The 16530-nt window shown below is 40.4% G+C and overlaps 2 protein-coding genes across 2 annotated transcripts; one reads left to right on the top strand and one right to left on the bottom strand.

The window, feature by feature from the left end:
- Positions 1-187: 187 nt before the first annotated feature.
- On the top strand, positions 188-11677 carry reep2 (receptor accessory protein 2). Its single transcript, XM_056383668.1, has 8 exons — positions 188-487; positions 2678-2750; positions 4917-4993; positions 5318-5438; positions 5609-5722; positions 7347-7527; positions 8853-9016; positions 10262-11677. Exons 1-8 carry the CDS (start codon positions 456-458, stop codon positions 10331-10333), a joined length of 834 nt encoding a protein of 277 aa, XP_056239643.1. The 5' UTR covers positions 188-455; the 3' UTR covers positions 10334-11677.
- Positions 11678-12829: 1152 nt separating this feature from the next.
- LOC130174081 (uncharacterized) lies at positions 12830-15519 on the bottom strand. Its single transcript, XM_056383692.1, has 5 exons — positions 15312-15519; positions 15044-15067; positions 14740-14852; positions 14281-14430; positions 12830-13945 (listed from the first exon to the last, which is right to left on the bottom strand). Exons 2-5 carry the CDS (start codon positions 15047-15049, stop codon positions 12928-12930), a joined length of 1287 nt encoding a protein of 428 aa, XP_056239667.1. The 5' UTR covers positions 15050-15067; positions 15312-15519; the 3' UTR covers positions 12830-12927.
- Positions 15520-16530: the final 1011 nt, after the last annotated feature.

A 16530-nucleotide genomic window follows, 5' to 3' on the forward strand; every position in this document is an offset into this window, starting at 1 on the left:
TGCCTATTATTTTATATTACAGGTTTGTTTTTGTTTTATGCATGTTTATTGTCTTTGATTGTCACTGCATACTAACCCCGTCTGTTGCCGCTGACTCTCACTATTCCCACTAACTGATTGAGCTCATTGGATCATGTGTGTGGACAGAGGCAGCAACGAGATGCACTTTGTCTGACACATTTTACAATGTGACTCTGGCGCTTTAAGAACCAGTCTTTCCAGCAGCAGCGCTGGAGAACAGGAGCAGCTTGGAGGAGCCAGAGACTGCAGCACATCCTCAGCTGCTGTTAGCCCACCTGACAGCACACAGAGCGGCGGACAGCCAGCACCGGCCAGCTTCCCGGTTCACATCACAACAAACCGCGTCCTGGAGGGGAATGGGGGGCCACCTAGCCCGCTAGCTAACCGACTACATTTCCTAGAAGCGGAAGGTGCACGGTCGGCGGTCCACCAAGATGGTATCCTGGATTATTTCGAGGATAGTTGTGTGAGTACGGGCTGGGCTGCTTCTGTTGTCGTGTTTAAACGTTAGGCGGAGCAGCGGCTCCTCCATTCATCATCTGTCTGATGCTGAACGCCGCGCCGAGCCAACTAGCTAGGCTTGGCACCATTTTCTGTCCGTATATAGTTACATTTGAGTAATGTAGACAAATACTGTGGATAAGCTGTTTATTAGACACCCAGATACGATGTTATCCATACTAACCGTTGATCTATGTCTCTAATTACTACAATGATGCAGTACAATCTGCATCCAGCGCTTGCTAGCCGCTGGTAGCTAACGTATGCTGGCTAGCCAGAGCTGTAACCACCTGACAGATAACGTGTTGGCAGGGAAATGAGCTCTTAGCCGTGAAACAAGTGAAACCTGTTTAATATGCCAGCCTCGCTTCTGACAAGCAAACAGGCTCCAAACAGCCTGCCATGGCTTTTAAAACCGTCCCAGCCTGAGTGTTGCTGCTGTGGTGACTGAGCATCTCAGCACCATCTGGTAACATGAGCTGGTAAAACGTGATGGCAGCAGCCCAGTCAGGGATGAGTGCCCATCCATCCACCCAAACCATGGCTAGGCCCATGTTCAGGAACTGACCAGATAAATATGGATGACTTGTATATTTTCAATATTACAACATGTTGGAGAGACTTCACAGAGAGATGCCTTGCTGTGTTCAGACAAGCAGCATCAGCAGTCCAGGCCTCGGCTTCCACCTGTACACACCACATCCCCACAGTGTGGATGACTCAACTAAAGCCAGCAGCTATCATCATCCTGGTCCCCTATGCAGACACTTTTACAATGCTGCATTAATGTTGTTTTATGTCAGATGACTGCTTGGAGTTGTTGAGACAGGATATTGTGCCGTGTGATCGCTGGATGTGCCTATCTGTCACAGATGCTGTCAGTTTCATGTGGATCATCATGTGGATACATGGCTGCGATGGTGTCTTTGAAAGGCTCACATGTAGAAATGTCACTGTTGCTTACTTCCTATAAATATTCTCCTCACCTGAATTACATAAGTAGAGGATATCATTGGCAAACTGTTACTTTTAGTGGCTTCCAGCTGGCTCTTCCGCTTCACTGCACCTCAGGTAGTCATGCGTCTATTGGGAGACAAACAATGTGACTGGATATGCATCATAATGGCTGCTGCACAACCTCACACTAGATCAGTCGTTTCTCACCTTTTATTCTGCTGTAAACATGCAGCTGCCTCTTCTGTGTGTTGTATTACAGAAAAAATTATCTGTCCTAACCTCAAAACTGAACAGATGAAAAGGCAGCGCAACTCAAATAACTATATCTAGTTTGCCCTCAGACTCTGATATAAATGCCTTCAAACCCAAAGAAGTGAACCTGAGATGGGGAGGGCCACAAAGAAGTGCAGGGCGTCTGCTGAGGCAGTCCACTGGCCTAGAGGCCTGCTACCAATCGCCTCGGCTTACTGTACAGAGCTGAGAGGCGCTGCACTCATGACTGAGCAGCTCAGATACATACTGGGACAGAGGACCTACTTAAATTCTGGAAAAAAAAAACAGAGATCAGTTAAGGCTGCCAACAGCTGGGAGCACATCCTCACTGGGAGACTTGGTGTGATATATTCAATCCTTAGTGTTTGTTCAAGTGTTAAAAGTCACGATCACTGGTTTACACTGTAGGCTTACAGACAAACTGGTGACTTGCTGAACTGTGTTCTCCCTGCTGTCCTCTCACAGAGCATTCAGCATCCTGTCACATCAGCACAAATCACTACAGTGGCACAGGATGCAACCAAATGCACATCAAAAACACAGCCCTGTGTGCAGTGTTCCACTCTGCACGAGGACTCACACATGTTGACCCACCCCTGGCAGACTTTTGTGTGTTTTTCCACTTTGTCTCATTGCAGTCTTCCTGACTCCATGATTATCAGGTCAATGTGTTTTGACAAGCCACTGCCCATCACCTCTCTACTGTGGCATCACCATACAGAGTTTAAAGCAATGTAGACACCGACTCTGTTAAAGTAATGCAGAAAGATACTTGTGTTTGCATAAGGTCTGAGCAAACATGGCTAACCTGCTTTTTAAGCAGGAACATGTTTGTGATGTGTCAGCATCAGCACCCAGAGGCTGTGTTCCCAAGCTGAATCCCTCTCCTCTGACCAGCATTTCTCTGCTCCTCTGCTCTTTTCAGCCTTGCCTTTGGGACACTCTACCCAGCATACTCCTCATACAAGGCTGTAAAAACGAAGAATGTGAAAGAATATGTGAGTATCACCTCTAGTTACTAAATCACAGCAGACCTGTTTTTGACCCCTGACTGTTCTCTTTGACTTTTGGCATATTTTGCCCCGGGCTACTGTCAGCTATCTTTACACTCATGTTTAAAGTTGTAAATGTACATTCAAGTAAAATACAAATCTCAGATAGAATTTTGTTTCCGACATACACTTAACATTCATTCATCATCAGAGAACACAGATTCATTACCTTTTTGATATGGGCCACACTGACTGTTCTGTTCCTTTGAAGACTTGAAGACTGGTGGAAAAAAAGGTTGTTTGATAATGATCAGGGCCTCCCAGACAAGGTCATAAGCTTGGCAGGGCTGTTAATTTGGGACACACCAACCCTCTTGAAATGGGGTCGCTATGGCACCATAATGACACTAAAACAATATAATACCCGCATACATGTGTGTCAGTCCTAATTCTCTTACTCAACACGGACATGACAACATTTTGCCCTTGAAACAACACAGTAGATTTATGGGTCGGCTGATTTTATTGGCCGATATAGGCCTATCAAAGATATATATCGGCATCGGAGCATATATTCTCTGATATGCACTGATATGAATACTTTTATTAAGAAGCAATAATGCAGTGGAAATGCTCGGTTCAAGTCAAATTATATAGGCAGCATTTTATGTATATTTGATCCTTTTGTGTGTGTATATATATATATCGGCCGATACATCGATATCAGAATGTCTTTTACTCCTTAATATCGGGCTCTAATTCTTTCATCCGTTTCATCAGATGTTTATCAACTGCATGACGATTACATAACGGTCATGCCATTCTGCTGATGTGCAAACCATCTGTATCATCTAGTGAAATTGTTCCAAGAGTATTCTAATGAAGTTTACCTTTTCAGGCATGTTTTTAAAAAAAAAAAAAAAAAAAAAAAAAAATCAAATCAAACCATTTTGAAAACGGGGAAATCATTTTTTACGTTTGAGCCAGTAATGACTTGTAGCATTGCTGTGTTCAAGGGGGAAATAAGCCAAAAGGGTTGGAAATCAATGATCTAGTGGGCGTTTGGCCAGTGACTAACATCCAAAACATGTTGGCTGCATGAAGCTATCCAATCCCCTGATACCTAAATGATTCATAGTTCAAATGAACACGCCCAGATTTTGTCATAGCATCCAATTGTGCCTGCAAATCCCCCAAAATTTTCTGTTAGCTCAGTGTTGACACTTTAAATCACAGCACAGTCCATGCTTGAGTATAAAAACATCAACACTAAGCTGGGAGGGAAGTTTGAGATTTGGTGGCATAATAAAAAAAGAATAGAGTGAATATCTTTTAAATAACAACAAATAAAGTGGTAATGAACTCAGTATGGCATGACCAGTGTTGCCAGTGGAAACCAGTGTAAAAACCAGTAGATTCTCATTCTGTCTGGCTGAGAGTCTGTAAGCTAAATGGGGTCCTCCCTGTTTACCTCATCACTGCAAAGGATGAGAGAGAGGGGGTCCAGGAGGAGGAGATAGCAGCACTCTGGCTCTCCGCCTAGATTTGCACTGGAGAGCAGTCTCCTCCTCGCCGGTTACCATGGTAACCCCCCCTGCTCAAGCAGACAGCCACAGAAGGAGCGAATGAGAGAGGGAGAGAGTGGAGGACGCCATTTTTAGAACTGATGTTTTCATTCCCCTTCCCTCTTGTTTGGCTCGTTTCTAATGAGTCGAATGATTCAGCATTATGTGTGTTTATATGGCTGTATGTCTGTGGGCTGTTAGTGCCTTTAAACACACCATTACCATCCAGTGCTTTCCTCTAATTCTGTAACATGTGATATACCTATATGTTTGATTGTTGTTAATGTATTTCCATTTGTTCTCAAGCTAATTTGCCTCTAAGTGCCTACTTCACTGCATGTTGAGAAGATGCCCCACATTTCCTTTGTCTCCAGAGATTAACCATGCATACTGATGTGATCTGAAAGGACCGAAACATATGTTGTATTTCTGCGTCGGCGTGTGTATGTGTGTGTAGCTTCTGTTTAGCTCCACATGTCTCAGCACGTGCGCACTGGAAGCTGTTGGGTTTTTTTTATGTGCTATTTCTGTTTTTATGGTCTCACTCCTCACCTGTGTGTGTGTGTGTGTGTGTTGTGTGTGTGTGTGTGTGTGTGTGTGTGTCCAGGTGAAGTGGATGATGTACTGGATAGTATTTGCATTGTTCACCACAGCAGAGACAGCCACAGACCTGCTCCTATCATGGTGAGTCAGGAGTTGCTCATGATTGTGAACCTCATGCCCAACTAAACAAACAGCTTATATAATATCAATAGACGCATTCATGTGTGTCTCTGGTGCTAAGTGTTCTTGGATGTTTTTAGTACAATGATCTCTAGTTAAAATATCCTGTTTTCACTTTAGGATCATAAAATGAAACTCAGTTATTTAACCTTTTTAATCATCAGATCAGTGTCTCTTCTTCTTTCTCTTCTTTCCCTAACTCAAGTGTCTACACTTTCCTCAAAGCTTTCATGTGTCCTTTTCCTCTCATTGCTGATGGTTATAATTCTCTGTTTCATTGCACAGGTTTCCATTTTACTTTGAGCTAAAGATTGCCTTTGTGATCTGGCTCCTGTCCCCATACACCAAGGGCTCCAGTGTCCTCTACCGCAAGTTTGTCCACCCAACCCTCTCCAACAAAGAGAAGGTAGGGACGGAACTTTAAAGTCATGGTGTCCCTTTCACGATATAAACTGGTCTGCACATTAAAGTATTCAGATTTTTCTTTAAAATTTTTCACACCACATAGCTCTTTGTCCCGATTGCTTACATTGTTGTCTTTTACTCTTCTCCCTCAACTGTGTTCCTGTGCTATAGGAGATAGATGAGTACATAGCACAGGCCAAAGACAGGAGTTATGACACCATGATGAGGTTTGGAAAGAGGGGTCTCAACCTGGCTGCTAATGCTGCTGTCACTGCAGCCACCAAGGTGAGCTGTGTGCTCTGGGAATGTTGGACGCCTTTTATGATTAATAACTTCAAAATTCACTAATGCTTGATGTTCACATTAATATTTATGACTGCTGTAATATCTTCACTTTAGATTGTGTTACAAGTGTTTTTAGCCATGTTCTCATCTTTGATCCAGGCCTGTAAAGATTGTGTCTGAATCCAGTTGAGATGCAGTTAGAACGCTTCTCAAGTGATCACTGAAATCACGTTTTGTTTCCCTGCTCACATGTGATTTTATCTGTAGGAAGTTTTGACAGCTGCTTCTTATATCCACTCAGCCTTACAGCTAAACAGGAGAACTGATGTGACTGGCAACTTTTTACTGGCAACACACTTCAAAACTTTATACACACTACAACATTAAAAACACGGTCTCCCATGTCTCAGTTCGATATTGCATTCTGTATCTGTATGTGGCCCTATCTAAATGTGTCGTAAGTGATAAGATCCAAGGGCGTCCTCTGAGTGTTTGGTATGACTCCACAGTCATATTTACAGACATCTACTTGACATAGATCAGATTCCCCAACATGTATTTTAATGCTCATGTCTGCACAGCCTGTGTGGATCAAGCAGAGCACCATAAGTGGAGTTACGAACATAAAATTGGAAAAATACGATTTAGGTTGCGTTGAGTGTGTAGCGTTAACCATTCCACAACCTGCGTAGACAGCTGGATTGATTAACAGAAGATATCTGTGAATATCTTGTGTAGACAAGATGTTACTTTGGTTTCTGATTAACTTTGCTTGTTTAAACCAAACAAACGGGTCCTGAAGGTGCACCAAATTCTTATTGATCTGATATTGTGATGAGCTTGTGCAAACAGTAAATTGTTGGTGCTGGCAGAATTATGACATAATTTTATTGCATAAGTTGTAAAGAAAATATCTTATAATCTAATATCTTCTTTGCAGTTACTTTTTATTTATTTTTTAGCTACAACCAACAATTATTTTCATCTTTTGATTAATCTGTTGATTTGGTCCAAAAAATGTCAGAAAAATAGCCAAAAATGCCCATCACAATTTTCCAGAACCCAAAGTCTTCAAATAGTTTTTTTTGTCTGACCAGCATTAGAAAACCCAAATATATTCAATTAGATTAGATTAGAAAGATACTTTATTTATCCCCTAGGGAAAATTCATGATATAATAATAAAATAATATCAAACAGAAAAGCAGTAAATCCTGACTTTTGAGAAGCTTTTTGCTTGATAGAAGACTAACAAAGTCGAATTATCAGTACAATTATCAAAATAGTTGTCATTTAATTTTCTGCCGATCAACTAATCAATTAATGGACTAATCAACGCAGCTCTACACAGTACAGGACAAATAGTTTCATGGTCATTGAAGTGGTAGAAATCCTTAAACGGCCTATATCCTCATACTGTCAGTGTAAAATTTATTAAACCTTTAACTGCAGAAGCTTGGCAGTTGGTTTTTCAAAAGATATGAGAATTAGCAAATAATAATGATTTATTAAAAAAAGAAAAAAAAAAATTTTCTACATAAATGTTATGTAGATGCAAGTGAACGTGCACTTTTTCTGCTTCACAAATCTAACTGGTCTGTGTTTGGTTTTGCTGTGACACCCAGGGGCAGGGTGTTCTGTCAGACAAGCTGCGGAGTTTCAGCATGCAGGACCTGACTCTCATCAATACTGAGGATGATCTGGCTCTGCACACTTCAGCCGCCCGCATGAGACGAGACACCATGGACGACATGAGTTCAGGGGCCAGCACTCTGCCCCGGGCCAAGAGCACTACTGCACGACAGAGTAAGGCTGCACAACACACACATCCCAACACCGCTTCATGAGCAGCTTCACGTGGAGAAGCATGGTCTCACACACACATCTGCATAAATACATACATGTACATACTGTACTTAACTTAACTTTTATCAGAGCATGACTGAGACTGATCGAGCCAAGTGGAGTCATGTGATTTAAAGCACTGCAGGATGGGAGGGAAAAGGCGGAGATTGGGTAGTGATGCAAAGAAGGTCGAGTTGGGTGGGTGGGGTGGGGGGTGTCAAAGCATGTGACTCAAGTGGGAGGAGATGCTTGGAAGGAGGACTCTTTGTGTCTCACTACACTACTGGCTGGGTGGATATGTGGGCCTGACGAGCTGTGAAACTATGAAGGAAGAGATCAAAGTGACCAAAGTGACACAGTTTAAATATATACTGACAAAAGATATGTGTGCAAGTTCAAAAATAAAGCAAAACAACAGAAGTAAAAGTTCTGTCTACATGCATTTACGACACATAATGGATATAGTGGTTTTGAGTCTGAACATTAAATATGATATTAATATATTTATTATCCCTTTAATCATCTCATGAACCCTCAGCGATGCCTTATAACACTACCAAGTTGGTGAATCACTTCTGTCGATGGTTAAAGTTTGGATTAGGGGCTGGCAATCTTACTCAAACATTGTTGCTTGCTTGGTTGTCCACATAATGGGAATAAGTGCTGCAGCACTGGAGTCTCTTTGGGCTCCACTTTGCTTACAGCATCAGACGGGGCCTAAAGCGCTCTCTGCTGCTCATGTAGCATTTAGTGTGATTGCACTGAAACGGATACACCTCAGATGACGCCATCTGGATTTTTGTCAATGCAGAAGGTCGTTTACCCGGATGCTGTAATGGTAGCTGGGCAGAAGATACTCCTATTTAGTGTGACCTTTTTATTATACAGCCAGCATCCAGTTTTAAAACTGGTGGAAACAAAAGGTGAGCCTTGAAATTTGGCCACTGGGTGGTGTGAGAGACCGTGGTCTGCAGTGATGCACTGGTCTGCAAAAACACACTTTTAAGCAGTTACTTCAGTGTTGTTGCCTTTTGGATGAATCTTGTAAATGAATGGAAATAAAGGTTTATCCATTGTACTCTTAGTGTTGTTTTAGAAATGAAAACATTTGTCTCCAGATTTTCAGATTTCATTGCCTCTGACGTTTGAACAAATGTCAGAGTGAAGCGACTGTTGTCTCTCTGGTGAATCTTCTGTTTTCAATCATGTTTTTTTCACCTGCTTTAAATCTGAACCCTGAGCCACTCTCTGATTCAGTGACCACTGATTTTTGTCCAATCCTGCAGCCCGCTCATTGGCAGCATCCCTTGCTGATGAAACGTCATCCCAACACAGCTCTGACCAATCAGACACAAGGACTGAACACTCTGATGATGATGTTGGAGACAAAGCCCCCAAACGTGGAGCCAGTGTCAAGGCAACCAAGAAACCTGCTACTGCTAAGACAGAGGTAGGGCCAATGAACACACACACACACACACACACACACACACACACACACACACACACACACACTCAAACCAAGAGCAAGACCTGATCTCAGAAGCATATGCATGATTTCCACATTATTATAATGTAAATGCTACAATAGGGCATCTATGGCTTAACATTTATATTACAATAATTTTTTCCCCATTCTCAATCTTTTTCTCTAGATCTCATTAAGTAACTTAGTAATACTTGTTTAACCATAACAAATCCATTTCCAACAAGAGTTTTTATTATAAGTATGTTATATATATACTAAAAAGTAGAATTACCGCCTTGCGGTTGTATGCCTCCGCCACACAGACTAGTTTCAGGTTAAATCCCTGTTTATCCAAAGTCATATAAAATATTAACAATTTGTGTGAAATTCGGCCATAATTTCTGTGTGACCTCGACCTTTGACCACCGAAGTCTAACCAGTTCGTCCTTGAGTTCAAGTGGATGTTTGTACCAAATTAAAAGAAATTCCTTCCGGGTGTTAGAGATATTGCATTCACCACACCCGTGACCTCTGACCTTTGACTCCCAAAATATAATCAGTTCATCCTTGAGTCCTAGTGAATGTTTGTGCCAAAGTTCCGTCAAGGCGTTACTGAGATATCGTGTCACGAGAATGGGATGGATGGACGGATAACCCAAAAACAATATGCCTCCGTCTCTGGCATAGAAATATTGCACTGATTTCATATTGTGCATTTAAAAATCATCTCGTGGAAAACTGTGTTGTTTCCAAATCAACTTGCAGAATTTAAGAGTTAATTTTTGTTTTCTGAAAGTTTTTAATTTTTCAGAGGCAATGCAATACCTACTCAAAACCTGCTCACACTTAGGACACAGCTGACAGTGCTAACATACTGATGTTGTGAAGGTACACTGTTTACCATGTTCAGGTATTTGGCCATCAAACAAATTATTAGACACATCGAAATTGTTACCAGATGATTGTTCTAGAGGAAAAGTTGTTAAATTCATCCTGAGCGGAAAATTAAAGTCTGTACCAAATTTAATGGAAATCCATCCAAAAAGAGGTCACTCATATTATACAACTCAGTGTGTTGCACAACCCTAGTTAATCCTCAACAGTCTCTCCTCCACTTTAATAGTTCACCGTTCTTCACTCTTTCTTGCTCTTTTCCTTCTGTTGTTTAATCAGCTGTGTTAATTACTCTTTACCTTCCCCTCCCTCCTGTCCTTCTCTCTCTGTAAGACTCAGACTAAGACGGTGAAGAAGCCGACAAAGAAAAAGACCACGGCCACTAATGCAGAGACGCCACCATGAGTCCTGCTGTCCTCATCCACCGGCCTCCACTCTCTCACCCACAGCCTGCAGGCTCTTCTTCCTCTGTTTGGTCTCCACACAAACACATATACACTTGATGTGTGCATATATATATATATATATATATATATATATATATATATGTATATCTCAGTCACAGAAATTACATCACTCTTGCTGGTTTTTAGAGCAAAGTGCAGATTTAGTTTATAGCCATATGTGGCCATCTCTTTTACATTTACTGGGTTGTTGCATATTTTGTCTCACTCAGATTTAACAATTTGGATTTTTCTCTTTTTTTTTTTTTTTTTTTTTTAAGTCTGAAGATGGTTAGTAATTTTATCATTAATGCTTCCTCTTCCTTTTAACCCATAAGCATATATGTAGGTCCCCATAATAGTTGATAACAGTCTTGATTGAGACTGTTTTTGTTGAAGTATTTCGGGTAAAATATTACACTCTTCACTCCTAGTTCCCCAGATTTGTGTCCCTGGTTTATCCTCTTGACAGGGCAATGATAGTAGAAATCCTCACAGACATAAGCAAAACAACTGGCTCCTGAGTTTTTACCAAGGGGTAAGACAGGTTTTGGATAAACTTTGAGGCCTGCACTGACTGATAGTAGACATCATTCCCACTCTCGACTACAGTTCAGCTCATAACAGCTGTCAAATCAGCAACCGTCTAGTTTTACATCTTCATTTGTGATTAAATGTGTCTTGGTTTTCTTTTTTTTTCCCCTTTTCAATTTTAACCTCTGACTGCATTTTAGGCCTCACAGCTTGTGGAAGAGTTTAAAGTTGGGCTTCCCCTCATTAAGTCTGTATACCTCTGAGTGAGTCTGGCTCTGCTACGTTCAGGTCTCACTTACGGCAACTTTCTTCCTCACTGCTTTAATGTGGCTGTCCAGTCACGTACAGTGCTGGTGGTGGAGTGGTTTGTTTAGTGTTGGCTTACTTATCCTTCATTGAGACATCACTCTCTTAGCTTGTATTTATCTGAGGTCATTTATTTATTTATTACTAAGTTATGTTCAGCTCTGTTGGTCAGGTAATATGAGGAATAAATCTGATCAGTTGTGCATAACCAGGCCTCTTAAGGTGATGCTGTAACTGCGTGATGATTGTGCTCTCCCTCCCAATAAATACAGTAGACATAGATGAGTTGCCAGTGTTTTTGAGGTAACATATCTGCTTTCAGTGACGTCTGTATATTGTTTGTGTTCCATATTAGAAAAGTCATGGAGTAGCTCTGCACTTTCTCACTAATTTTACTTTGCCTCATTATAAAAGCAGGATGAAGTAAAGCAATATGGAAATAATTCAACCAAAACCAACATCAGGAGACTGTGCCCCCCCAAACACAAACTTCCTTCCTTTTTTCTTAAAATCAAAATAAGTAAACGTGTGTGTTGAAATACGAACCAATGAATGGAGTGACATATTATGATAGGTTTCCTGGCTGTGTCTGTATCATGATGATGACGAACAAGGTCAGGTGAGGTCTCTACACTGGGCATGGTTTCTTCTGAGTGCTCTGTAATAGGGGAATTAAAAGCATGAGACTACTGCTGCACTCATTACTGCTGTCTGCAGTGTGACACTTGTATGAACCAGTAGGGGGAGACAAACCCCACCAACTGTTGGCAAAGTTACTAAACAATATGTAAACACAATGTAAATAGTGAACTTAACTGTATATACAGTATGAGCTTGCTTGCCTTATTCTTTCTCTGGGCTGACATCCATTTAATTTATTAATCCTTTGTGTGCTATTTTTTTTAATTCTTAGACTTTACAAATCATATGTTCTGAGACCAGAGGAAACCCGTAGACTTCTGGTGTTAGAATTGATTTTTGTATATTTTAATTAACATGTTTACTTTCTGTCTCTTCACATTAAGACTTTTAACTATTGTACATCACAAAGTAAGGAGTCTCCAGACTAAATCTAAATCTCTACGTTCACATCCTGCTTTGTTCTCTACTCAGACTGGTTATAAACTATTTTAGGGCCAAAAGTTCTTGATTTAATGTTTGCACTGAATTAAAAGGAGACGTAATAATTAGAAGACATTGTGTCTCATCAAGTTACAACTCTGCATTTTTATCTTGTGTCAATTTTGGATATTTATTGTTGATTATTTTTCTGTTTAAAATCAGTATTGTATACAGGGATGTTCATTTGTATATTGTTTGTGCCAATTCTCAAAGCTCCATGTCAGAAAGGATAACAGTATGTGTGCTGGGACAATGGTATCTAACATGGTCATGTATCAGAAATAAAGCTACTAATAAAGGAAATGAACTGTGTCATTTCCTGTTGTGTAGTTGAGCTCAGGAGGCTCTTGGTTTAGTTCATTGGTGGATTCTACTCTTGCTGCAGTTGCACTACCAAGCCTTTCTCTTGTTTATGTTCACACTTGAACAACACACGCTTTGATGGTTTGACCACAGACAGATACATTTTGTTGATGGTCAGTAAACGAAGCACACAGAGGATGAATATACTTTTATTGCCAACAGCTCAGAACAGAGCAAACAACAAAGTTTCGAAATACAGAAGAGAAGTTTTGAGATTTTAAACCAATACCTTTAGAGATCTATCTGATAAAACTTTATCGGGCTTCTGTTCCCTAAAATAGACTCAAGATTTAATAGAAAACATTTCACTATTACAGTGTTGCAGTCTGCTGTTATTGCCGCTCTAAGATGTTCCACTGCAGTGTTTTTAACGCCTTCATGCCAAGCATTGGATAAATCTTTGCTCGTTTTAACTTGTGCTTTTGGTGGAAATGTGGATGAAGCAATAACCTTTTCCCCTCTGTCCAGATGTTCTTTAATAGTAAAAGGCTCATTAATTTGTTGTATATCGTACTTAGCCTTTTTAAACTCCTCTAGTAGTTTGTTTCTATCTTTGCCTTCAACAGTGGACAGTAACTGCTGTAAATCAATTTTATTCAGTGTTTCACCTATATCCTTGCTGTCCAGTCGGAAGGTGATATCATGTGTTTCCGCAATTAAGTAAAGAAGATCTTTGTATCCATCATCTTTTAAAAAATTTCGTCCAATTGGTCCCCAAAATTGTGTAAATAAGACATAAGTAAAAATTCCGTATTTACTGAACCATTCACGGGCTTTTACTGACAACAGATACATACAAGGGTCAATATTCTGAGTTTCTCTCTTTAGACATGGACTATTATACGTGTAAATCATAATACATTCCACTTTGGGTCTTTCATTCTGTTTATTCGGTTGTAGAAATTCATCAATTTCTTGAATTAATAGCTGCTCTGTGTGGACATGGAATTTAGCTTCAGAATTCCCCTTCGATCGAAATTGTGGCTTAGACTTATAAAACTTCGTTTCATCACCTTCCAAAAAAATAACAGCTAATGCATGTTGATTTGTCTTTCCAGCGTGTTGATTACGGTAATGTTTGTGGAAATGCTCCCATTGCATATCTGTAATGGGTAGGTTTTTTTTTGTATTTATATTATTTAATAATATGAAATCAGTTCTTGAAAAGTTATTTAATTTAAATGTAAAATTAGAGCAAACTATTTTAGGGGCATCTTTCGGGGCATCTTTCTGCTGACTGTCTTCTTCCCTGAATAGTGAAAAAAGTTGGACTTAATTTAATCCACAGGTAAAAATCATGTGTTAAACATCATGTTATTTAACTGTTCAGCTGCAAATGAGAGTAATGAATGATAAATCAAACGATAAATGTACTTCATGATGTGTTGGATTATTCCTACTAGAGTCAGTCCAACATTATCAGATTCACAAAGACATTGTAGCACAGTTGTTACTGATTTTTTACAGGTTCTTAATAAATTGGTGAGTGTGGTGAAACTGTGCTGGTAAAATTAATGTCTTGTCTATTCAATGCCTCTTTCAAAGCAAATAATCAGTATTAGGTACATTGTGTTTAATACTTACATTATCTGTGTTTCTCCACCGTTGGCGCCAACACTGAGGCAAAGACTCAAATGGTGAACATCATAATCTTTGCTGAACTCAAATGAGAAGCGCAGCAAGACCTTTGGCGCTTGAATGATTTCATGTGGCGTTATGAAGGTTTTGAAAAAGCTGGATGGGAAGAAGTTGTCAAATGTTAAATTATGGTGGGATGTTTTGTAATAACTTAAATGAAGACCTAAAAGTCAGCATTGTTAAACTAATTTCAGCTGACAGAACAAATTAAATTCCAATATTAAGTAAAGTCACAAAGTATACCTAAACTATGTCAAATAAATTATGTTAAAAATTTTGATTATTATTAAACATTTCCAAATTCGCATTTACTGGAGACAGTTAGATTTGCTTGACACCATCTTTACACATTTAGGACCAATTGTTCATAAGTAGATGGAATAAAAACATTTCACTTCTCTGTACATTTGGGGTAAGGGGAACTGTAGCTCCTTGGTAATGGTTGAAAACATGTCTCCTCTCTCAAGTATTTCAGGAACAAGTTGTTGGCGGCTGTCTGTTGTTGGCTTCCTTACCATCTAATACAGAGTGCACATATAAACTGAGTCTAAGTTATGTTCTTAGAAGTGACATAAAGTGTTACAGATTATTATAGATCTTTTAAACATTACTCTAATAGTTCAACATCTCCAAACAATCGTCCGTGTCTTTGATCATTTCACCCTTTTGTTTAGATTTTTTATGTATAATGTTTAGAATAACCAGTTACCTGCATGGTAAGCGGCTGCAGACACTGGAGAGAAAAAATAAAGTAGATTAATGATATAAAATATTTCTGACAGAAATATAAGTATAAATATTAATCAGTTATATATATATAGCTCTTTTTAAAATGAAATTAAACTCACTAAGCTCGTCTGTATAAGTAAAAGCAAAATTGATTGACATTTGGTTTGATGCTTATCATAGCAGGAACTAACAGTTTCACACACCTTGAAAAACAAAAAGAGAATTAGTTTAAAATTGTAGTGACTTACCAGATGCCTGCGCCAGTCACCCACCCCAGCAGGGGTAAGCAAAGCTTGAGAACAAAAAAAACTACTAACCCTTAAATGTCAAAAAGTTTTACCAAATCAGTATTCTGTTTAAGGTTTGCCTACCCCTGCCAGGGTAAGTCGTTTGGTTCTTGTTCTTTGGCTTCTTGTTTTGTGTAATGCGCTGAAGATCAAGTAACATTCAAGTTACTATGTGACGCAATCTGCCACCAGCACTTATATATCCCTCCATTGTCCAATCATTTTGGATTATCTGTTGTCTCCGTGCCAAGTTTCATTACGTTAACAGGAAAGAGTATGGGTTGTCAAGTTAAGGGGGTGGGGAAAGCACAGTGTGTTGCAGATAATCACACTGTCATGAGTGAGAGAGACTAGAGTCAAGGCAGAGATAATGGGCGGATGTAGGAAGCTGAGGTTTCGAGGCGTGTACTTAATGTGAAGGGGCGTGCCAGATGAAGCCCGGCTTTAGGTTTCTTTTTCCTGAAAACCACGTGGCCTATAATAAATGAAAGCTTACATTGCTTGGGACACAATTTTTCATTTGCAATGTCATCATATTACTGGCCAAGTTTTATTTATATCCATAAATGTAAGGTGTTAAAAACTAAGCCCTCTAAACCCCTGTCAGAAACTTCATTCTGTCATGCAGACCCCCACCCCCCGCCCAAGTTCGCCATTTGGACCCCAATGAGGCCCCCCTCCCCATTCGAAACGTTCAGATCATAGACCCCTCCGTCAGAAACCTCATTCCTTCGTTCAGACCCCAGCCCGCCCCCAAGGAGCCCTAATGAGGACCCCCCCCCCCCCCAAAAGAAGACCCCCTTCCCCATTCGGGAAAATTGAGATGATAGACCCCTCCGTCAGGAACCCCATTCCTTTGTTCGGACCCCCGCCGCCCAACTTCGCCATTTGGACCCCATTTTGGACCCCCAATGAGACCCCCTCCCCTTCGGGAAATTCAGATCAGAGACCACTCCCATCAGAAACCTCATTCCTTAGTCCCCCCCCCCCAAGGTTGCCATTTGGACCCCCAATGAGACCCCCGCAATGAGACCCCCGCAATGAGACCCCCGCAATGAGACCCCCTCTCTAATCAGAAAATTCAAAAATGTCTTTGATCAGAGAGCTCCCCATCTTCGTTCAGAACCCCTCCCCACTCAAAGTCGCCACTTGGACGCCCAATGACACCCCCCCCCCCCCC

This window comes from Seriola aureovittata, chromosome 8, assembly GCF_021018895.1.
Source record: "Seriola aureovittata isolate HTS-2021-v1 ecotype China chromosome 8, ASM2101889v1, whole genome shotgun sequence".
Lineage (NCBI taxonomy): Eukaryota > Metazoa > Chordata > Actinopteri > Carangiformes > Carangidae > Seriola > Seriola aureovittata.

Bases quoted from the DNA above. Each gene is read 5' to 3' on its own strand.
- reep2 (XM_056383668.1), top strand. From the start codon at position 456: ATGGTATCCTGGATTATTTCGAGGATAGTTGT. The intron at 488-2,677 runs GTGAGTACGGGC...TGCTCTTTTCAG, and splicing joins ATTATTTCGAGGATAGTTGT to CCTTGCCTTTGGGACACTCT. The intron at 4,994-5,317 runs GTGAGTCAGGAG...TTCATTGCACAG, and splicing joins ACAGACCTGCTCCTATCATG to GTTTCCATTTTACTTTGAGC.
- LOC130174081 (XM_056383692.1), bottom strand. The intron at 14,431-14,739 runs GTACAGAGAAGT...CTTCCCATCCAG, and splicing joins CAGTTCCCCTTACCCCAAAT to CTTTTTCAAAACCTTCATAA. The intron at 13,946-14,280 runs GTAAGTATTAAA...TTCACTATTCAG, and splicing joins GGTGGAGAAACACAGATAAT to GGAAGAAGACAGTCAGCAGA.